The 23,460-nt window shown below is 38.7% G+C and overlaps 1 protein-coding gene across 5 annotated transcripts in view; it reads left to right on the top strand.

Annotated features, from left to right (window-relative positions):
* EXOC2 (exocyst complex component 2) overlaps nt 1-23,460 on the top strand; it is a 313,056-nt gene that overhangs the window by 172,977 nt on the left and 116,619 nt on the right. For all 5 annotated transcript variants that reach the window (XM_049882080.1, XM_049882096.1, XM_049882088.1 and 2 more), the window contains exons 18-22: nt 826-906; nt 1,378-1,437; nt 1,959-2,020; nt 14,872-14,938; nt 22,241-22,357. In XM_049882080.1, coding sequence (XP_049738037.1) covers nt 826-906; nt 1,378-1,437; nt 1,959-2,020; nt 14,872-14,938; nt 22,241-22,357 — 387 coding nt within the window. The remainder of the gene's footprint in view (nt 1-825; nt 907-1,377; nt 1,438-1,958; nt 2,021-14,871; nt 14,939-22,240; nt 22,358-23,460) is intronic.

Genomic DNA, 23,460 nt, shown 5'->3' with positions numbered 1-23,460 from the left:
GCCTGTTGTCTTGAAAGCTTGCAAGTGACCATCCAAGGTGCAATAATTGGTCTCTGTTCACCTGGAGCAACAGAGGAAGAAGGAGAGTCAGGAATAGGGTGAGGATATGAAATGTGTACCTAACTCCCTCCATGAACAACTGCCTCCTTTGCCATGAGACCAGAAGAACTGGATGGTGCCCAGCTAAAATTACTAAACATTTTGATCAAACAACCTATAGCAGAATCTTGATCAAAAGCGGGGAAATGCAGAACAGAATTTCACTATTTCATGGAAATGGACTTTCTGGAACCATGGCGGCTGAATGAACTTCTGAAACAATTGCCCTGAAGATAATCTTTAAACCTTAAACCAAAAATATCCCCTGAAGTCTTCTGAAAACCAAACAAAAGCTTAGCTTAACTATAAGGAATGCCTGTCTTGAGCATTGTGTTCTTTTAAGAGCTATATATGGAATCAAACTGACAACAGCAATTTAAAGACTGGATAGGAGACTTAGGGAACGTTGAGTTTAGGTTAATGAGGGAGAACAACTCAGAAAAGGAGGGTAAAAATGGTCGCGTAACCCGAAGAATGGAATCAATGTCACTGAATTGTACATGTAGAAATTGTCGAACTGGTGTATGTTCTGCTGCGTGTATTCTGAACAGCAACAACAAAAATAGAATAAACTATTTAAAAAAATAATAGATAACTAGGAGATTACTTCTCAGCTCATTCATGTCCCAGTTACTCTCCATACATCTGGACATTTAGAGTTTGACCACATTTGCTTGTGTTCCCTCTTCCTCGGTAACCGATGCTTGTGTTGGCTTTTTCCTTCAGCCTTGTCAGTTTGAGCAGTGCATTGTGTGCTCCCTGCAGGCACTGAAGGGAGTCCTGGAGTGCAAGCCGGGAGAAGCCAGCGTAAGTTTTCTCTTCAGTCGATCTCTGTTGCACAGTATCTCAAGGAACTCTTCAGAATCAGTCATAAATTTTTGACCATTTCAGCCCAAGAGCTTTTTCTTCATATTCCTTGCTTGCTTTATTTAGTTTAACTACACAGGCTTGTTGGTTTGTGCTTCCAAGACAGGCTGATAAAAATTAAAGTTTAAGTGTTCTAGGTAGAGTGCTTGCAGCATTAGCACCTTGTTTGCAAAAAGATGGCTGACCAGGATATTGTTAATCACCTGAGGGAGCCAGTGTCTTCTCAAGCCTTGATACCTACCCTTGCAAAGCTGCCTGCAGCCCAACTCTGAATCTCGTCTTCCTTCACAGTAAAGTTGCCCATAATGAGTCCATTGTCTGTGTTTACCTTTTTTATATCTCACTTCATAAACAAGAAGTTCTGTTTTCTTAGCAGAGTCCAAAAATTTTAACCAGAATTTTTCCTCACAGGTCTTCCAGCAACCTAAAACACAGGAGGAGGTTTGCCAACTAAGTGTCAATATCATGCAGGTAATATTAAAAAACAATAATGCCCAGTAAGCATGAAATAATGCAAATGATTAGTCAGCCCCTCCTATTACATATACATGCGCATGTGTGTGTATATATGCTTCATGTATGTCGTGTATTAAATAATATATATTCTTTATTCGTTTTCTCTGAGTGCATGATATTTTATGGTAGGTAGGTGTCTTAGTCATCTAGTGATGCTGTAACACAAATACCATAGGTTGGTGGCTTTAAAGAATAGAAATTCATTTCCTCACAGTTCTGGAGAGTGAGTTCATTGGGACCAGTGCTTTGTAGCACATAAATAAAGTTGAGCAAGTGAATGAGAGAAAGAAAAAAGGTTTTTCCTAAAATATATTCAAGAATTTAAAAATTGGGTTAAAAAAATAGGTGCTTTTAATTTTTTATCACTATGGGATCAAAAGCATGTATTTCCATTTTAATATATGTAAAATTATTTTTAATGTCCAAATAGATCAATATCTGAGCATTCAAATTACTGAAACTTATTTTTGATCTAGATTTTTGTACACTGTCTGGAACAGTTGAGCACCAAGCCTGATGCGGACATAGATACCACACAGTAAGTAATAATGAAATTAATCTCATTGGTGCATTTAGGAGGATTAGAAATACAAATGCAAGTTATGTATTTGGTCTTAATGCTCTAAGACTTCTAGTAAGAGACATAGGTTCAGATATTCAAATCATATTTTTATGTGTTGTTGTTAGGTGCTGTCGAGTCAGTTCTGACAGCAACCCCATGTGTAAGAGAATGAAACACAATCATTATGCTTGAGCCCATTGTTGCAGCCACTGTGTCAGTTTTATATATTTGATCTATATTATTTCCATAATTTATCTTTTAATTTCTTCTTAGCCTTAATGTAGATGTTGAATGAAATTGAACACGATTAGCTTAGTAATTCAAAAGGGAGGGGTTTTATAAATAATAAAATAGAAAAGTTAAATATACAGCTTCTAGTTGATTACTATTACAGTTCTTGTGTTAGGGGATTGTACCAATACTCTTGTTCTTATTATTGGTAGGTGCCCTCCAGTTAGTTCCGACTCATAGCAACCCTGTATACAACAGAACAAAACGTTGCCCAGTCCTACACCATCCTCACAATTGTTATGCTTGAGCCCATTGTTGCAGCCACTGTGTGAGTCCATCTCATCCAGGGTCTTCCTCTTTTTTGCTGAAAATCTGCCTCACCAAACATGATGTCCTTCTCCAGGGACTGGTCCTGATAACATGTCCAAAGTATGTGAGACAAAGTCTTGCCATCCTCACTTGCAAGGAGCACACTGGCTGTATTTCTTCCAAGACAAACTTGTTTGTTCTTCTGGCGGTCCATTGTATATTCAGTATTCTTCACCAACACAATAATTTGAAGGCAACAGTTCTTTTTCAGTCTTCCTTATTTATTGTCCAGCTTTCCCATGCATATGAGGTGATTGGAAATATAATGCCTTGGGTCAGGTGCACCTTAATCCTCAAAGTGACATCTTTGCTGTTTAACACTTTAAAGAGGTCTTTTGCAGTAGATTTGCCTAATGAAATACATCACTTCGTTTCCCGACTGCTGCTTCCATGGGTGTTGATTGTGGATCCAAGTAAAATGAAATCCTTGGCAATATCAATTTTTCCTCCATTCCTGCTTATTGGTCCAGTTGTGAGGATTTTTATTTTCTTTACGTTGAAGTATAATGCATACTGAAGGCTGTAGCCTTTGACCTTCATCAGTAAATGCTTCAAGTTCTCTTCACTTTGAGCAAGCAAGATGGTGTCAACTGCATATGGCAGGTTCTTAATGAGTCTTCCACCAATCCCAAAGCCCTTTCTTCTTCATATAGTCCCCATCTCAGATTATTTGCTCAATACACGGATTGAATAAGTGTGGTAAAAGGATACAACCCTGACACACAACTTTATTGATTTCAAACCATGCAGTATCCCCTTGCTCTGTTCCAACAGCTGCCACTTTCTTGGTCGTTGTACAGGTTCCCCCTGAGCACAATTAAGCCTTCAGGAATTCCCATTCTTTGCAATGCTTTCCACGATTTGTTATGATCCACACGGTGGAATGCCTCTGCGTAGTCAATAAAACACAGGTAAACATCTTTCTGGTATTCTCTGCTTTCTGTCAAGATCCATCTGACTTCAGCAATAACATCTCTTATTCCACGTCCTCTTCTGAATCCAGCTTGAGTTTCTGGCAGTTCCCTGTCAATGTACTGCTGCAACTGCTTTTGAATGACCTTCAGCAAAATTTTACTTGCGTGTGATGTTAATGATATTGTTCGATTATTTTTTGCATTCTGTTGGATCACCTTTCTTTGGCATGGGCACAAATATGGATCTCTTCCAGTCTGTTGGCCAGGTAGCTGTTTTCCAAATTTCTTGGCATAAACGAATGGCCGCTTCCAGCATTGCATCCCTTTGTTGAAAAATCTCACTTGGTATGCTGTCAGTTCCTGGAGCTTTGTTTTCCACCAGTGCAGTTAGGATTTCTTCCTTCAGTACCATTGGTTCTTGATCACATGCTACCTCCTGAAATGGTTGAACGTTGACCAGTTCTTTTTGGTAGTCAGTCTGTGTATTCCATCCATCTTCTTTTGATGCTTCCTGCATCGTTCAATATTTTCTCTGTAGAATCCTTCAGTATTGCAACTCGAGGCTTGAATGTTTTCTTCAGTTCTTTCAGTTTGAGAAATGCCAAGTATGTTTTTCCCTTTTTGGTTTTCTAACTCCAGGTCTTTGTACATTTCATTATAATATTTTACCTTGTCTTCTCAAGCTGTCCTTTTGAAATCTGTTGAGCTCTCTACTCTTGTTAAAGACTATGTTATTAGAATTTTTAGTCTGTGTTAGGTTTAGTTATTTGGGCTCTGGAGGACATTTCTTAATTCTTTTGTGTGCATGCGTGTGTGTCTTCAGTCAAAGTTTACAGTGCAAATTAGTTTCTCGTTTCAAAAATTATACAGAATTTTTTTTGTGACATCAGTTGGAATCCCACAACATGTCAGTACTGCCCTCCCTTCCTTTTATACCCTGAGTTCCCTGTGTATTTTCATGCAGGCTTCCTGTCCCTTCCTTCCCTCTCTTTAATTTTGGGCAGGTGTTGCCCATTTGATCTCATACACTGGATTGAACTGAAGCAGATTCCTTACATGTGGTGTTATTTGATTTATAGGCCTGTCTAGTCTTTGGCTAAAAGGTGGACATCAGGAGTTTCTTTAGTTCTGAGTTAGCAGGGTGTCCAAGGGCCATAGTTTTAGAGGTCCCTCTGATCTCTGTCAGACCAGTAGGTCTGGTCTTTTTTTGTGAATTTGAATTTTGTTCTATATTTTTCTCTCACTCTGTCCTGAACCCTCTGTTGTGCTCCCTGTCAGAGTGGTCAGTGATTAGCAGGTTACCATCTATTTCATCTGGACTTAAGCTGGTGGAGGCTGTGGTTCATGTGGCCTGGTCTTTTGGACTGATACTTTCCTTTTGTCTTTGCTCCGAATGTGATGTTACCAGTAGATATATTTTAGATGACGGCTCACAAGCTTTTAAGACTCCAGACGCTACTGACCAAAGTCAGATGTAGAACATTTTCTTTATGAGCTGTGTTATGCCAGTTAACCTAGATGTCATCTGAAACCATTGTCCCCAGCCCTCAGCCATGGTAGCTAGGTCCCGCAAGGTGTTTGAATGTGTCTAGGAAGCTTCTATGGCTTTTCCTTGGTCAAATTGTTCTGACTTCCCCTATGTTGTACGTTGTCTTTCTTTCGCCAAATTTAACACTTGTCTACTATGTAGTTAGTGATTCCCCTTCCCCACCTCTCCTCTCTTTTGTTAGCATCAAAGATTGATTTTGTGTGTGTGTGTGTTCGCACGTGTGTGCATGCATGTAAATCTTTTCTTGAATTTTTATAATAGTGGTCTTTTACAATATTTGCCCTTTTGTGATTGACTCAACATAATGCCCTCCAGATTCATCTATGTTGTGAGATGTTTTTGGGGTTCATCATTGTTCTGTATCATTGCTTACTATTCTATTGTGTGTATGTACGATAATATGTTTATCCATTTATTTGTTCATGGGCACTTAGGTTGTATCCATCTTTTTGCTGTTGTGAATAATGCTGCAGTGAAGCTGGGTGTGCATGTGTCTATTTGTGTGAAGGCTCTTCTATCTCTAGGATGTATTGCAGGATCATATGGTATTTCTAGCTTTTTAAGGATGTGCCATGTATCATTTTCCATAGTGGCTGTACCATTTTACAGTGCATAAGAGTTCCAGTCTCCCCACAACCTCTCCAACAGTTGTTATTTTCTTTTTTTAATTAGTGCCAGTAATGAGATGGTATCTCATTGTAGTTTCGATTTACATTTTTCGAATGGATCTCGATGAGTCGGAATCGACTCGACGTTGCTGAGTTTGGTTTTTTTTTTTTTGGTTTTTTAATGGCTAATGACCGTGAGCCATTTGTCTGTTAGCCGCCTGAGGGTCTTCTTTGGTGGAGTGTCTGTTTATATCCTTTGCCCATTTTTTAAGTTGGATTATTGTCTTTTTGTTATTGAGGTGTTGAAGTATTCTATAAATTTTAGAGATTAGACCCTTGTCGGATATGTCGTAGCCAGAAAAATTTTTCCCAGTATGTAAGCTTACTTTTTACTCTTCTGGTGAAGTCTTTTGATGAGCATACTTATTTAATTTTCAGGAGCTCACAGTTACCTAGTTTATCACAGTTACCTGCATATTTAGTTGTGGATTATATTGAATTTATGCCGTGTATTAGAGCCCATATCATTGTCCCTCATTTTTCTTCCATGATCTTTATCATTTGAGATTTTATATTTAGGTCTTTGATCCATTTTGAGTTAGCTTTTTCATATGGTGTGAAGTGTGGGTCCTGTTTGATTTTTTTATAAATGAACATCTGATACTGAGAGCACCATTTGTTAAAAAGACTGTTCCTTATTAAATGGATTTTGGACCTTTGTCAAAGATCAGCTGACCATAGGTGGATGAATTTACAGCTCGGTTCTCCATTCTGTTCCACTGGTCTGCGTGTCTGTCTTTGTACTAGTACCAGGCTGGTTTGACTACCATGGCTGTATAGTAGGTTCTGAGATCAGATAGTGTGAATCCTCCTATTTTCTTGTTTTTCTTTAGTAGTGGTTGGCTTATCTGGGTCTTCTATCCCTTCTATTCCTGTTTTATTGAGAGTTTTTATCAGGAATGGGTGTTGGATTTTATCAAATGCCTTTTCTGGGTCAATTGAGATGATCATGTGATTCTTTTCTGTTTATGTGGTGGGTTATATTGATTGATTTTCTAATGTTGAACCATCCTTGTATACTTGATATGAATCCCATTTGGTTGTGGTGTGTTATTTTTTTGATATGATGCTTGATTCTGTTGGATAGAATTTTGTTGAGAATTTTTGCATCTATATTCTTTAGAGATACAGGTCTGTAATTTCCTTCTTTTTGTGGTATTTTTGCCTGGCTTTGGTATCAGGGATATGCTGGCTTCATAGAATGAATTCTAGAGTATACCTTCCTTTTCTATGCTCTGAAATAGTTTGAGTAGTACTGGTGTGTCACGAATTGAATTGTGCCTCCCCAAAATATGTGTCAACTTGGTTAGGTCATGATTTCCAGTATTCTGTGCTTGTCCTCCATTTTGTGATTTTCCTATGTGTTATAAATCAATCTCTGCCCGTGGTTAAAAAGGATTAAGGTGGGATGTAACACCCTTGCTCAGGTCACATCCCTGATCCAATGTAAAGGGAGTGTCCCTGGGGTGTGGCCTGTACCACCTTTTATCATACAAGAGATAAAAAGAGAAGGAAGCAAGCGGAGAGTTGGGAGACCTCATACCACCGAGAAAGAAGCACCAGGAGCAGAGTGCATCCTTTGGACCCAGGGTTCCTGCGTGGAGAAGCTCCTAGTCCAGGGGAAGATTGCTGACAGAGAAAGCCTTCCCCTGGAGCTGATGCCCTGAATTTGGACTTAGCCTACTAGACTGTGAGAGAATAAACTTCTGTTTGTGGTATTTCTGTTACAGCAGCACTAGATGGCTAAGACACGGTATAAACTCTTTCCTGAATGTTTGGTAGCGTTCTCTAGTGAAGCTGTGTGGGCCAGGCTTTTTTTTGTTGTTGTTGGGAGTTTTTTTTTTTTTTTTTAAATAACCTCTTCAGTCTCTTCTCTTCTTATGTATCTGTTCAAATTTTCTATCTTAGTTTATATTAGTTTAGGTAGGTAGTGTGTTTCTAGAAATTTGTCCATTTACTTCAGGCTTTAAATTTGTTGGAGTATAATTTTTCATAATATTCTGCTCTGATCCTTCTTATTTCAGTTGGGTCTGTCATGATGTCCCCATCTCATTTCTTATTTGGGTTATTTGCTTCCTCTCTTGTTTTTCTTATGTTAGTTTGGCCAGTGGTTTGTTGATTTTTGTTGATCTTTTTAAAGAACCAACTTTTGGTCTTGTTGATTCTTTGTATTGTTTTTCTGTTCTGTATTTCATTCATTTCTGTTCTAATCTTTATAATTTCCTTTCTTCTGGTAGCTGTGGGCTTCTTTTGCTGCTCTCTATTTGTTGGAGTTGTAAGAATAACATTTTGATTTTGGCCCTCTTTTTTGTTGTGTCCATTTATTGCTATAAATTAACTTCTGAGTACTGCCTTTGCTGTGTCCCAAAGGTTGGGTGTGATGGTTTTCATTCTCATTTGATTCTAGGAGTGTTTTGATTCCCTCTTTGATTTCTTCAGTTACCCAGTTGTTTTCAAGCAAATTGTTATTCAGTTCTGTGTATTTGATTTGTTTTCACTGCTGTTCATGTTATTGATTTCTACTTTTATGGAATTGTGATCCAAGAAGATGCTTTGTATCATTTCGATGTTCTGGATTTTACTGAGGGTTGCTTTGTGGCCTAAAATGTGGTCTTTTCTTGGGAATGTCACATGTGCATCAGAAAAGAATGTGTACTTTGCTGCTGTTAATGGATTGAATTGTGTCCTCTAAAAATGTGTGTCAAATTGGCTATGCCGTGATTCCCAGTATTTTGTAATTGTCCACCATTTTGTTATCTGATGTGATTTTCCTATGTGTTGTAAATCCTAGCTTTGTGATGTTAATGAGGCAGGATTAGAGGCAGTGGGAACCTCATACCACCAAGAAACAAGAGCCAGGAGAACAGCACATCCTCTAGACCTGGGGTCCCTGTGCTAAGAAGCTTCTCTACTGGGGAAGATTGATGACAAAGAACTTCCCCCAGAACCAACAAAGAAAGCCTTCTCATAGAGTCGGTACCCTGAATTCAGCCTTCTAACCTCATAAATGTGAGAGAATAAATTTCTCTTTGTTTAAGTCATCCACTTGTGGTATTTATGTTATAGCAGCACTAGATGACTAAGAAGAAATTTGGTACCAAGAGAATGGGGTGCTGCTTTGACAGATACCTAAAATGTGGAAGATGTTTTGAAACTGTGACTAGGTAGAGGCTGGAAGAGTTTTAAAGTGCCTAATAGTAAAAGCCTAGATTGCCTTGAAGAGAGTGTTGGTGGAATTATGGACATCAAAGACAATTTTGGTGAGGAAATAAGGAGAGCTGTTACTCTGGAGACGGTGCAGACGGCGAGAAACAGCAGGAGAACTAGGAGACCAGTGCAAAACAATGCTGGAGCTGACTCATGGAACAAGAGAGCTGAATGCCTTTGCACAGGAGGCTTCCTGGCGAAGTGGGGTGCCTCAGGGCACTTACTGGTGGAGCTAGGCTTGCTCCTGGACTTCAGCACCATGGAGCAAGAGAGCTAAGTACCTTCTAGCCAAAGTCTACTGGCAGAGTAGGGTGCCACCAGGTACATATCGGTGGAGTTGCAGAGCTTTGGAACACTTGCCCCAGCAGGGCAGACACAGGCGCAAGGCCTGAGGGGCTGAGAGGCCAAGGATCCAGGAAGAAGAAGCTAAAGAGACAAGGAACACAGGAAGCAGAGCTGTTTCAGTCTCAAAAGATAGGGCCAAGACCTCTGGGGTCTCAAAGGATGGAGTCGCCACCCAGATGGACTAGGAGAATGGGGCTGCCCAAATTTGAGGGAGCTGAGTTGCCACTCCTGGTGGGCTTGGAAGGTGGAACTGAAGTCCAGGGCTGAGGGGACTCCACTCAGAATCCAGAGAGTGTGGCTAATGCCTAGGGTCTGGAGGGCAGGGCCTTTGTCTAAATGATCTCAGAGAACAGAGGATTATTTTCAAGACTTGAGAGATAATGGAATGCATTCTGCTGACTTGCTTTGTGCCTGTTTATCCCTTCTTTCCCTCCAATTTCTCCCATTTGTAATGGAAATGTGTTTTACATTTGGCAAGGATGTGAATTTTGGGAGGCCAAAGGGGGAATGTTACAGATTGAATTGTGTACCCCAAAAATGTGTGTCAACTTGGCTGGGCCATGATTCCCAGCATTGTGTGATTGCCCGCTATTTTGCCATCTGATGTGATTTTCCTACGTGTTGTAAATCCTACCTCTGTGACGTTAATGAGGCAGTTACGTTAAGGAGGCAGGACTCAATCTATAATATTAAGTTGTGTCTTAAGTCATTCTCTTTTGAGATATAAAAGAGAAAAGCAAGCAGAGAGACAGGGGAACTTTATACCACCAAGACACAAGAGCCAGAAGAATAGCGCGTCCTTTGGACCCGGGGTCCCTGTAGTGAGGAGCGACAAGACCATGAGTAGATATAGAAAAAGTGCAAACCTGGCCCCTTTGGGTTTTGCCAAAATGTTCCATGGTGTCATGGATTGAATTACTTACCCCTAAAACATGTGTATCATTTTGGCTGGGCCATGATTCCGAGCATTGTGTGGTTGCCCTCCATTTCGTGATTGTAATTTTATGTTGAGAGGATTAGGGTGGGATTGTAACACCACCCTTACTCAGGTCACCTTCCTGATCCAAGGTAAAGGGAGCTTCCCTGGGGTGTGGCCTGCACCACCTTTTATCTCTCAAGAGATAAAAGGAAAGGGAAGCAAGGAGAGTTGGGGGCCTCCTACTACCAAGAAAGCAGCACCAGGACATATGGACATGGCATCCCTGCATCTGAGAAGCTCCTCAACCAGGCGAACACTGAGGACAAAGAACTTCTTCCAGAGCCAACAGAGAGAAGAAAGCCTTCCCCTGGAGCTGATGCCCTGAATTTGGACTTGTAACCTACTAGACTGTGAGGAAATAAATTTCTTTTTGTTAAAGCCATCCACTTGTGTTATTTCTGTTATGGCAGCACTAGATGAGTAAGACACATGGTAATCGAGATAATCTGTCATTTGCTGCCCTGGCAATACTAGTGGGTCCTGGAGCCCAGGGAGCAGCTGTAGACATCATGCCCTGGGACCCAAAGATGACTTCTAGAGCTGGCACCCTGAATTGAGGCTTCTAACTCCTAAACGGAGAGAATATATTTCTATGTTTTTAAGCCATCCGCTTGTGGTATTTTTGTTATAGCAGCACTAGATAACTAAGATAGCTATTGTTGGTTGGAGTGTTCTGTATATATCTATGAGGTCAGGTTGGTTGATTTTGGCCCTTAGGTGTTCTGTATGTGTGTTCAATGTCTTTCTAGATGTTCCATTACCGAGAGTGGCATGTTGGAGCCTTCTGCTGTTGTTGTGGCACTGTCTTTTCTCATTTCAGTGCTGTTAGAACTCATTTTAAGTATTTTGGAGCCTTGTCGTTGGATGTGTAGATATATATTAAGGTTATGTCTTCCTGGTGGATTGTCTCTTTAATCATTATATTATGTCCTTCCTTGTCTTTTATGGTTGATTTTGCCTAAAAGTCTATTTTAACTGAGATTAATATTGCCACTTTTGCCCATTTTTGGTTACTGTTTGCTTGATTTTTTTTCCCTATCCTTTGATTTTTTTAATATATTTATGTCTTTGTATCTAAGGTGTGTCTCTTGTAGATAGCATACTGATGGATCGGTTTTTTGAATCCATTCTCCCAGTCTGTCTTTATATAAGCACATTTAAAGAATTTACATTCAGTGTGATTATTGATAGGTATGAATTTATTATTGTCACATTGTGCCTTTTTGCGTATATGCTGCTGATGCCTTTTTGTTCCTCTTACTTTCCCGTGCTGAGTTCCTTTCCTTTGTGCATTTTCATTTCATTTCTTTCATTTTTGTACATTTTGTGTTTACTGAGACTTTGTTTTTCTATTTTTTATTTTGCTGAGAAAGTGGGTTTGTTAGATTTCTTTGTGGTTATCTTGAAATTTACCCTTATTTTCCTAAGTTTAAATCAGTCTTTTATTACTTGATAATGCCTTGACTTTCTCTCCATTTTAAAGTTCTATACCTATACCATTTATTCCCCCTTTTATTGTTCTGAGGTTGTCATCATTTACAGATTGACGCCTCTTGTTCCCTGTTTTAAATCTTTTAGTTTTGTTTTATTATTGACAGTTCTTTTCCTGGGTTGGTAGCTGGCTGATGTTGTCCTGTGTCCTAGTTTCAGGCTGTTGTATGATGTTGTTGATTCTCTAACCAAATGACTGTCTTTAATGTTTCTTGTAACTTTGGTTTGGTTTTTACAATAAATTCCTTAATTTCTGTTTATCTGGAAATGTCCTAATTTTGCCATCGTATTTGAGAGAGAGTTTTGCAGTCTGGCAGTTTTTTTCTTTTAAGGTTTTAAATATATGTCATCCCTTTGCCTTCGTGCCTACATAGTTTCTACTGAGTAAGCAGAGTCATCTTATTGTTTCTCCTTTCTAATTTTTCTTGAGCTGCTCTCAGGAGTCTTTCCATGTCTTTGTTTTTGACAAGTGTGATTATGATGTGTCTTGGTGACCTTCTTTTGGGGTGTATCTTATATGGAATTCATTGAGCTTTTTGTATGGTCAACTTTTTGTCTTTCATAATACTTGGGACATTTTCTTTTATCAAATCTTCAGCAATCTTCTCTGTATTTCTCAACTCTCCTCTCCCTTCCCCCTCCCCCACCCCCCACATTTTTGGAACTCTGATCCTGCACAAATTTTTGCTCTTGTGTCTCACATAATTCTTAGGTTTTCTTCATTTTTGTTTATTCTTTTCTCTGGTTTTTCCTCAAAGTAGTGCCCACGGATTTGTCTTCAATCTCACTGATACTGTCTTCCATTGTCTCAAATTTACACCTAAAATCTTCTATTTAGTTGTCCATTTCTGAAATTTTGTTGTTTATCTTTTGGATTTCTAGATGCTGTTTTTGTATGATTTTTAATTGTTTATTTATTTGATGTTTTGTTCTTACATTATTTTCCTGAATTCTTCTATTGCTTTGTCTTTGTGTTTTTTTTTTTTATTATTATTATTTTGGATGTTTTCATTGGTTTTGTCTGTGTTTTACATGTTTTTGTCCTTTTTCCTTCATCCTTCATTTTGTCTGTGTTTTCCTGTATCTCTTTTCTAATCTCTTGGAGAGCCCTAAATATTAATCTTCGAATTCTGTATCAGGTAGTTCCAGTGTCTTTTCTTCTACAGGAGGGTCGCCTGTTTTTTCATTTTGCTCACTTACTGGAGCCATCTTGTCCTGCTTTTTTATGTGTTTTCGTATTGTCTGCTGTCTCTGAGACATGAAATTTTCTGTGTTGATTGCATGTTCATTTGTTTCAGCCTCCTTCTTATTTTCTTTTGATATGTCAGGGTGGGGAGGCCAGGAGTGCTTTGCTGCTTGCTCATTTGTCATCACAATAGTTTTCACTACCTTGTCTGGATGGGAAGGGCAACAGCAGGTAGGGTGAGCCTGCCTCACTGTACACTGGACTGACAAGGTGGCTAAGGGTGGACTGGGTGGGTGCTGTCTGCCTCCTGGTGTTGGTCCAGCAGTGTGGGAGCATTCACAGCCCCTCACAAGAGAGATGGGGGTGACAGATTGGGAGTGGTCTGGGCTTAATTCGCTCCATTCAGCACCTGCTCAAATGGCCGGAGGGGAGAGGCACCGTGAGCTTGGAGCAGCAGCAGGCCTGAGTTGAGGATGCTGTGGCCACGGCAACACCACAAAGGCTGGCAGAAAGGGGGCGTGGCGTATAGGGCCAGTGCCCTATCTCCTGTTTTCTTCCTGTACTCCCTGTCCGGGGTCATTTCTGGCTGTGCTCCAAGGTGGCAAAGTTGTGCCATGTGACCTCCACTCCATTATCTTTCTTCATTATGTTTTTGTTTAGTTTCTCCTTCCATTCTTTGAACTAGTTTTCTGTCCCTTCATTTGATGCTTAGGGTTCCAGAATTGACAGTCGTATCTGTTTTCCTTAGTTTTTCATGTCCTTGCTGCAGAGGGATAGCATAATTCGTCTCTCTAGGGTGCCCGGTTGGCCTCTTCCCCACATTTCTTAATTCTTCTTGCTTATAAATGCGTATGATAATTTCCTTAAAATGCTGTTCCAAGGACTTTTTAAAATCTGGTTCCTCCGTATGATACTAAGCGTGTGTAACTTCTGTGTGCCTAAGATTTATGTTCTGATACAGATAATACTGAAATAAATGCCTCGTAATTTTTTGACAGTTTGAGAATTTTTCCATGTTTGTCTATTTCCTGGTGTTGGTTTTTATTTCATAGTATATAAGATTATCACCTCTGTAGGAATCTTCCAGTTTTTCTTTGATTTGGTTTTGATATGTTTAGCTCTTTACTGTGAATTTTTATTGTTAATCAGTTCTCTGCCATTATTGACTAAATAAGTGTTTTCTTATTGTTTTGTATCAATTTGTTTTATGCATCATTGAATTCTAATATATAGTGAAATGTATTTCCGAACTTTCTGTTCTGTTCATTTGTATATGTTTAAATCAGTTTGTTCTCTTTTGTTAGTTTGTTTTAATGTCTTTCAGATTAAGTATCCTTTTATTGCTTCTGTATTTTAAAATACCATTTGATAGTTTCATCTCTTTAGTGTTCCATATGAATTCTTAAAATCAGTGGTTCAAGTTAAAAGGAAAGAAATCCTGTTGAGATATTTATTATGATTAGTTTATATTTATAAATTAACCAGGAATTTATGGTGTCGCCTTCTCCACTTTTAATTTGTGAGTTATCAGTTTATTTCCTAACTCAACTGACCTGTAAGTGACACACTATGAAAGGGAGCTTGAAAAAGGCCCCTAGAGATCCTGATAGACAAAAACATAGGTTAATTTAAATTATATGACATTTTTACCTCCTTAGTGATTTGTTTTTAAATTCAATTAAAACACTATTAGGGAGACTCATAAACAAAATTCATAAGGCCATTTTAACCTGTAGTCCATGGTGCCTCCTTTGAGTTGTTAATAGTTCAATGTAGAAAACTCAAAGCTATATGGTTTTTGACCAAGAGATTTTAAAGTACACATTTCATTGCATTTCTTTATTTTAATGTTTTAATTGTACTGTTTCTTATTTGCTTTTATATACAGTCTTTCTGTTGATGTTTCTTCTCCTGACTTGTTTGGAAGTATCCATGAAGACTTCAGTTTAACTTCTGTAAGTAAGATGATCGATATAAAGTAAAAATTCAAATTTTAAAGCTGTGCGATGGCTGTTCCACCAAATGTCTGTCAGTTTGTTGTACTATGAGGGCATGTTTGTTGCAGTGATGCTGGAAGCTATGCCACCAGTATTCAAATACCAGCAGGGTCACCCATGGTGGACAGGTTTCAGCTGAGCTTCCAGATTATGAGAGACTAGGAAGAAGGACCCAGCAGTCTATTTCTGAAAAGACTTAACCAGTGAAAACCTTATGAACAGCAATGGAGCATTGTTTGATATAGTTCCGGAAGATGAGCCTCTCAGGTTGGAAGGCACTCAAAAGACAACTGGGGAAGAGCTGCCTCCTCAAAGTAGAGTCGCCCTTATGACATGGATGGAGTCAAGCTTTCGGGACCTTCATTTACTGATGTGACATGACTCAAAATGAGAAGAAACAGCTTCAAGCATCCATTAATAAGCAGAATGTGGGATGTACGAAGTATGAATCTAGGAAAATTGGAAGTTGTAGAAAATGAAATGGAACACATAAAGGTCCATGTCCTAGGCGTTAGTGAGCTGAAATGGACTGGTATTGGCCATTTTGAATCGTACAATCATATGGTCTACTATGCTGGGAATGACACCTTGAAGACGAATGGCGTTGCATTCATCGTCAAAAAGGACATTTCCGGATCCATCCTGAAGTACAACACTGTCAGTTATAGGGTAATATCCATACACCTACAAGGAAGGCCAGTTAATACAACTGTTATTCAAAGTTATGCACCCACCACTAAGGCCAAAGGTGAAGAAACAAGATTTTGTTACCAATTTATGCAGTCTGGATTTGATTGAACATAAAATCAGGTTGCATTGGTAATTACTGGAGATTGGAATGCAAAAGTTGGAAACAAAGAAGAGGGTTGGTAGTTGGAAAATCTGGCTTTGGTGATAGAAATGATGCCAGAGATCACGTGATAGGATTTTGCAAGACCAACGACTTCCTCACTGCAGATACCTTTTTTCACCAACATAAACAGTGACTGTACACGTGCACCTTGCCAGATAGAATACACAGGAATCAAATTGACTACATCCATGGGAAGACACGATGGAAAAGCTCAGTATCATCAGTCAGAACAAGGCCAGGGGCCAACTACGGAACAGACCATCAGTTGCTCATATGCAAGTTCAAGTTGAATCTAAAGAAAATTAGAACAAGTTGATGAGAGCCAAAGTACGACCTTGAGTATATCCCACCTGAGTTTAGAAACCATCTCAAGAATAGATTTGACAAGTTGGAACACTAATGACCGAAGACCAGAGGAGTTGTGGAATGGCATCAAGGGCATCATTCATGATGACAGAAAGAGGTCATTAAAAAGACAGGAAAGAAAGCAAAGACCTAAATGGATGTCAGAAGAGACTCTGAAACTTGCCCTTGAATGTCTAATAGCTCAAGCAAAAGGAAGAAATGATGAAGTAAAAGAATTGAACAGAAGATTTCAAAGGGAAGCTCGAGAAGGCAGAGTAAAGTATTATAATGACATGTGCAAAGACCTGGAGATGGAAAACCAAAAGGGAAGCACATGCTCAGCATTTCTCAAGCTGAAAGATCTGAAGAAAAAAATTCAAACCTCAAGTTGCAATATTCAAGGATTCTATGGGGAAAATATTAAATGACTCAGGAAGCATCAAAAGAACCTGGAAGGAATACACAGAGACACTATACCAAAAAGAACTGATGGATGTTCAGCCATTTCAAGAGGATACCCTATAAGCAGGAGCCAGTGGTACTGAAGGAAGAAGTCCAAGCTGCACTGAAGAAGGCATAGGCAAAAAACACAGCTCCGGGAATTGACAATACCAATTGAGATGCTTCAACAAACAGATACAGTGCTGGAAGTGATTACTCGTCTATGCCAAGAAATTTAGAAGAAAGCTACCTGGCCAACCGACTGGAAGAGACCCATATTTATGCCTATTTCAAAGAAAGGTGATCCAACCGAATGTGGAAATTATCAAACAATATGTCCTGTAGGGTCACTATGAATCGGAATCGACTCGACAGTAGTGGTACTGGGATCATTAATATCACATGCAAGCAAAATTTTGCTGAAGATCATTTAAAGCAGCTCCAGCAGTATATCGACAGGGAACTGCCAGAAATTCATGCCGGATTCAGAAGAGGACATGGAACCAGGCATATCGTCGCTGATGTCAGATGGATCCTGGCTTTGACAGCAGAGAATACCAAAAAGATATTTACCTGTGTTTTGTTTTGTTTTTTTTTTTTTTGACTCTACAAAAGCATTTGTGTGAATCATAACAGGTTATGGATAACTTTGTGAAGAATGCGAATTCCGGAACACTTAATTGTGCTCCTGAGGAAGCTGTGCATAGATCAAGAGACAGTTATTCGAACAGAACAAGGGGATACTGCAAGGATTAAAGTCAGGGAAGGTGTGCGTCAGGGTTGTATCCTTTCACCATACCTATTCTGTATGCTGAGCAAATAATCTGGGAAGGTGGACTACATGAAGAACAGGTGTGAGAACTGGAGGAAGACTGAATTATGCAGATGACACAACCTTGCTTGCTGGAAGTAAAGAGGACTTGAAACACTTATAAATGAAGATCAAAGACCAAGCCTTCAGTATGGATTACACCTCAACATAAAGAAAACAAAAATCCTTACAACTGGACAAATAAGCAACATCATGATAAATAGGGAAAATATTGAAGTTTTCAAAGATTTCATTTTACTTGGCTCACAATCAACACCCATGGAAGCAGCAGTCAAGAAATCAAAAGATGCATTGCATCGGGTAGATCTGCTACAAAAGACTTCTTTAAAGTGTTGAAAAGCAAAGATGTCACCTTGAAGACTAAGGTGTTCCTGACCCAAGCCACAGTGTTTCAGTCGCCTTCCATGCATGTGAAAGGTGGAGAATGAATAAGGAAAATCGAGGAAGAATTGACACCTTTGAATTGTGGTGTTGGAGAAGAATATTGAATATACCATGGAATGCAAAGGAACAAACAAATCTGTCTTCGAAGAAGTACTGCCAGAATGTTCCTTAGAAGCAAGGATGACCAGACTGCATCTCACATACTTTGGACATGTTGTCGGGAGGAATCAGTCCCTGGTGAAGAACATCCTGCTTGGTAAAATAGAGGGTCAGCGAAAAGAGGAAGACCCTCAACGAGATGGCTTGACATAGTGGCTGCAGCAGTGGGGCTTAGGCATAATGATTTTGAGGATGGCATAGGACTGGGCAGTGTTTTGTTCTGTTGCACATAGATTGCTGTGAGTCAGAACCAACTCGATGGCACCTAACCACAACAACAATGGCTGTTTTATGTATCAGTCTAAATTATTTTGACTGTGTTGCTACTCTAGCACACTATTCTATGCTTTGGTGCTATTTTATGTTTTGTGAAAATTTTGGTAAAAGTAGTTTTTACATGTATTTCATACTTAAAACTTTTTAACTGAAGTTGCAACTTAAAAAGTTCTGTATTATATCTGCATCTCTGTAGCTTTCCTGAGTGTGAAATAGGTGCTGTAGTAGTTCTCTGAACCTGGAAAGCTGCCATGATAGGTTGGGTAAGAGGCAAAGGACAGGGCACCTGTTTCCACTGTGTTTCTTGCTCATTCAGCCACAGATGCTCTGATTTTCTGTTTTAAGTTCCCTAAAAAAAAAAAAAAGTTGCCATTGAGCCAATTCCAATTCAGTGACTCTCTAGAACAGAGTAGAACTGCCCCATAGAGTTTCCAAAGAGTGCCTGGTGGATTCGAACTGCCAGCCTTTTGGTTAGCAGCCATAGCACTTTACTACGCCGCCAGGGTTTCCTTAAGTTTCCTAATAGCATTTTATTTGAACACAGGGTTGCGTGGCAAAAACCAAAATCACCTGTATATACATACTTATACATGTGTACACACACACACACACATAAATACATATAGGAAATCGTGGTGGCATAGTGGCTAAGAGCTATGGCTGCTAACCAAAAGGATGATGCTTTAGATCCACCAGGCATTGCATGGAAACCCTATGAGCCAGTTCTCCTCTGTCCTATAGGGTTTCTATGAGTGGGAATTGACTCGACAGCAATGGGTGTGTGTGTGTGTGTGTGTGTGTGTGTGCGTATATACACATGCATATACATGCACACACATATGTATTTATGTTCATATTCTTTAATGTATGCATGTATTTCGGGAGAATTCATGCACATACTTTATCACATGTATAAATTCAGCTGTTGAAATCCAAACTCTAGCTACCTGTCTTAGTTATCTAGTGCTGCTATAACAGAAGTACCACAAGTGGATGCCGTTAACAAACATAAATTTATCTCCTCACCTTTTAGAAGGCCAGAAGTCTGAATTAAGGGTGCTGGTTCTAGGGGAAGGCTTTCTTTCTGTGTTGGCTCTGAAAGAAGGTCCTTGTCTCTTCTGAGCTTCTGCTCTTGGGCCATTTTCATGTGGCTTGGCATCTCTTTTCCTCTGTCTCTGCTTCCTAGCTTACATGTAATGTCTTTAATATCCCAAAAGAGATTCACTCAAGATGCATTCTATACAAATCTGCCTAATTAACATAACAAAGAGAACCCATTTCAAATGAAATTATAGCCACAGGCATAGAGGTTAGGATTTATAACACATATTTTTTGGAGATACAGTTCAGTCTATAACACTGTCTTAAGGATAATAACCCTCTCTGGCTTGAAGGATGTGTGTGTGTATGTCTTCAGAAACAAAATGTATGACCTGAATTTCCAGAATTATTATAAATATGAATTCCTAAGTTGATTATACAAAATGTATTCGTTTAAAGGAATCAGCGTGATTTTTTAGAAAACCATTCTTGGTTTTATCACTTGGATGACAAGTTGGATAATCATACGTAATTCACTGAGCCAGAGAACTTACAAAGAAATTAAGGTTTTAGAAACAGATTAAAAGTTTAGTTTGGGACTGAAAAAAAACAAAAAAAAGACTAGCTGCTGACTAGGAGAATATCTTCAGAAACCAAATATCCAACAATAATAACAAAAATTTATGTAAAACTTCAATACTTAACAAGAAAAATACCAAGAACCCAGTCATAAAATGGGCAAAGGACTTGAATAGACATTTCATGAAAGAGGACTTTTGAATGGCCACCAAACACATGAAAAGATGCTCAAAGTCGTTAACCATCAGAGAAATGCGAATCAAAATGACAATGACACACCATTTCACTCCCACTAGGATGCTGTGAGTTGGAATCAACTTGATGGCAACCAGCTTTTTTTTTTTTTTTTTAAGTTTAGAGTGGTGAAGATTAAGAAAATAACAAATGTTGGGGATGATGTTGGGAAATTGGAACCCTTATCCGTTGCTGGGGGGAATGTAAAATGCTGTAGCTGTTGTGAAATACAGAGTGACAGTTCTTCAAAAAACTAAAAATAGAACTACTATATGACCCAGCAATTCCACTTCTAGGTATATACCCAAAAGACTTAAAAGCAGGTACTCAAACAGATTTATACACCAATGTTCATTGCAGCACTATGCACAATAACCGAAAGGTGGAAGCAACCTAAATGCCTATCAACAGATGAATAGATAAAGAAAATATAGTACATACATACAGCCAGTAGGAGAAATGAAGTCTTAGATGCAGCTTGAAGACGTTATGCTGGGTGAAATAAATCAATCACAAAAGGACAAGAAAAGACAAATTATACCAGGCATGAGGGCAGGAGGAAATGTGATGGTCCTCTGCCCCAGTTTGACTGTGCACATTTCCGGTGCTGTTTACTGCTTTCTTTCTAGCTCTCAAAATATGTTTACATAAAACAAGGCAGGTAGGGCTGTGCTACGTGGAACACTCCTCTTTCACATCCATCAATTAATTCGGGCCATTAACAGCCTTTCATTTGTTTGAAGCTGCGTTAGTAATCTCTCAGGCTTTTAATTGTATGTTTTGATGATCAAAAAAGGCATTGTAAAGGCTATGCTCTGCCAGAAATAAAGATAGGAACGTTTTAAATAAATTTAGAAAAGTTTTTTTTTTAATTCAATAGCGCTAAATAAATTATTGGGAAATATATGCTTGAAGAACAGGACCATTTATTTCCACGTTTTTTAGTATTAAATTAGTTTAAGTTGTTCAGTAAGCAAAACACGGGTGAGAACTTTTCCTGGAAAGTGGTTTTTGTTTTTGATTTTAGTCAAGGGATTTTAAATCAAGGCACTAAATTAGTCATACTGATTCCAGAGAATACTGTCAAACTTCAGAGCACATAGGGGAGTCTCAATAGCTGTCCCAAACTCCATTCTTAGAATTTTATTTATAAAAATATTTCTTTTGAACTGTAAAAGGATATTGTGCTCATCAGCATTTGGGTCTGGTAATTTATATAATAAATTCTTTTAAGTGGCTAGAATACTGGTGAATGTTGGAGAAAACTGGCTAAGCCTTCTCCATTGCTGACATTCAATACTTGGCTGTTGTAGGAATTACTTGACCTCTGCAACACCTTACTCCCCGTAAAAGGGAGACTGTTCTTATTCTTGCTCTGCATACTTTAAAAAAAAAAAATCTGTAAAGACCTAAGTATTTTGAAGGGGACCATCATATTATGAGGAGCCCTGGTGGCACAGTGGTTAAGTGCTCAGCTGCTAATGGAAAAGCGGACAGTTTGAACCCACCAGCTGCTCCACAGGAGAAAGCTGTGGCAGTCTGCTTCTGTAAAGATTACAGCCTTGGAAACCCTGTGGGGCAGTTCTCTTATAGGGTCGTTATGAGTCAGAATTGACTTGACAGTAATAGGTTTGGTTTTGGGCTGTCATATCCAAATTATGAAAATTTTATCAACTATTTTACAGTAGTTACTATCTTTTCTATGTACTTATTTTTTATTTAAAAATATTTATGTAACCCTTCTTTTTGTTTGTACACAGTATTAAGTGTAATAACCAGTAAAGTAGAACTCCTTTCAGAAGAACAACTGATCCTGCCTTACTGGTTAACTGTTACAGCGATCTATTTTCTCCTAGGGCTGTTAGATTTCAAAGGGATCGTTATTTCACCCTTTGGTGTAGTGTGTAATAATGAGCAATTAGAAGAATTTTAAAATTTTATTATGTCTCTCTGTATGTTACTATTAGAAAAGAAGCAGACAAGAAGACAAAACATTGAATATTGATGTGAAATAGCAAGAGATTATAATTAAACTCATTAAGTGATAAGTATTGTTTGTTACACTCTCAATTTGTTATTAGAAATGTAATTTTCTAATTATTTGTTTTGCTTTTAGGAACAGCGGCTTTTGATAGTCCTGAGTAATTGTTGCTATCTAGAACGTCACACCTTCTTAAATATAGCGGAACATTTTGAAAAGCACAGCTTCCAGGGAATAGAGAAAATAACACAGGTAAGTAATGTTTAATGGACAAGTCAGTTATTTGACCAACTTAGTTTCCAAACATTATTCTCTGCACCCCCTTTCTTTTGCTTTTCTATACTTGTTGCCTCTCCTAGGTGCCCCTCCCCACCGCACACCCATACTTTCTTCCCCACCTTCACTTCACTCTGTCTTTGAATGACTCCCTCCCTTTTCATAACTCACCTTGAATCACTAATTTAGTACTCTCGTCTTTTCTCTGGATTAAAGCTTTCTCAAGTTTAGAGTGTGTTTACCCCCCAACTAAGCTGCTTGAAAGTGAGGAAGGAAAATAATGAAAAGGCATCAAACCCAGATCTTTCAGAATCATCTGGTTTAACTTCTATTAGGTTAAAGTTTTTTAGGTATGGCCAGTAGCTAACTTATGGAGCCTACAGAAAACCTCTTCCCTTTACCTGCATATTCATACTTCTTCTTTCCTGCCTTTCTATATGACAATGATGTCTTTGCTTTACTTCTTGTGTGCACGCACACACACAAACACACTCAACTGGCCTGAAAGAGCTATGGGGCCCTTAATGTCTTACCTGAAGAATACATGCTCTCTACTCTAACCCATAGGAATAGCAAGGTTGGATAAAAATGAGTCTTGTGTAAATCAGTGTTTTTTGTTTTTTTTTAATGTTATAGTTTGTTGTTTCTATTTTTTCCAAGCAAGCAGAAGAGGAAAAATGAAATAACCTTGTTATTACGAGTCGTCTGATTCCTGGGCCAAGGTTTATCAGATTTCTGAGTAAAACTATACTAGAACCACGTTTTAATGTCAGTACATTTTTCTCAATGCAAAGAATAAGAAAGATAATGATCTTGTTAATCTTAGAATCAAAGTGTACTCATGATGAATTGCATAGTTTTTTTTTTTAACAAATGATGGTCCTAGTTCATGAACTAGAGTGGCATTTTTTTTTCAAAGAATGAAAATGTCTAAGTGGGCGGCTCTCTCTTGCTTTCCTGCCTTTTTGTAAAGATTAATCATTCTGATGAGAAATGTTGTGACTTAAGACTTTAGGACCAAACGTTTAGTTTATTTCCAGAAATTTGTTTTGAGGATTGCAAGGTTCCCTCTTGCAATA

Source organism: Elephas maximus, chromosome 1, assembly GCF_024166365.1.
Source record: "Elephas maximus indicus isolate mEleMax1 chromosome 1, mEleMax1 primary haplotype, whole genome shotgun sequence".
In the NCBI taxonomy this organism is placed as follows: Eukaryota; Metazoa; Chordata; class Mammalia; order Proboscidea; family Elephantidae; genus Elephas; species Elephas maximus.
Note: the sequence above shows the minus strand (reverse complement) of the source record. Positions and strands in the feature narration are given on the sequence as shown.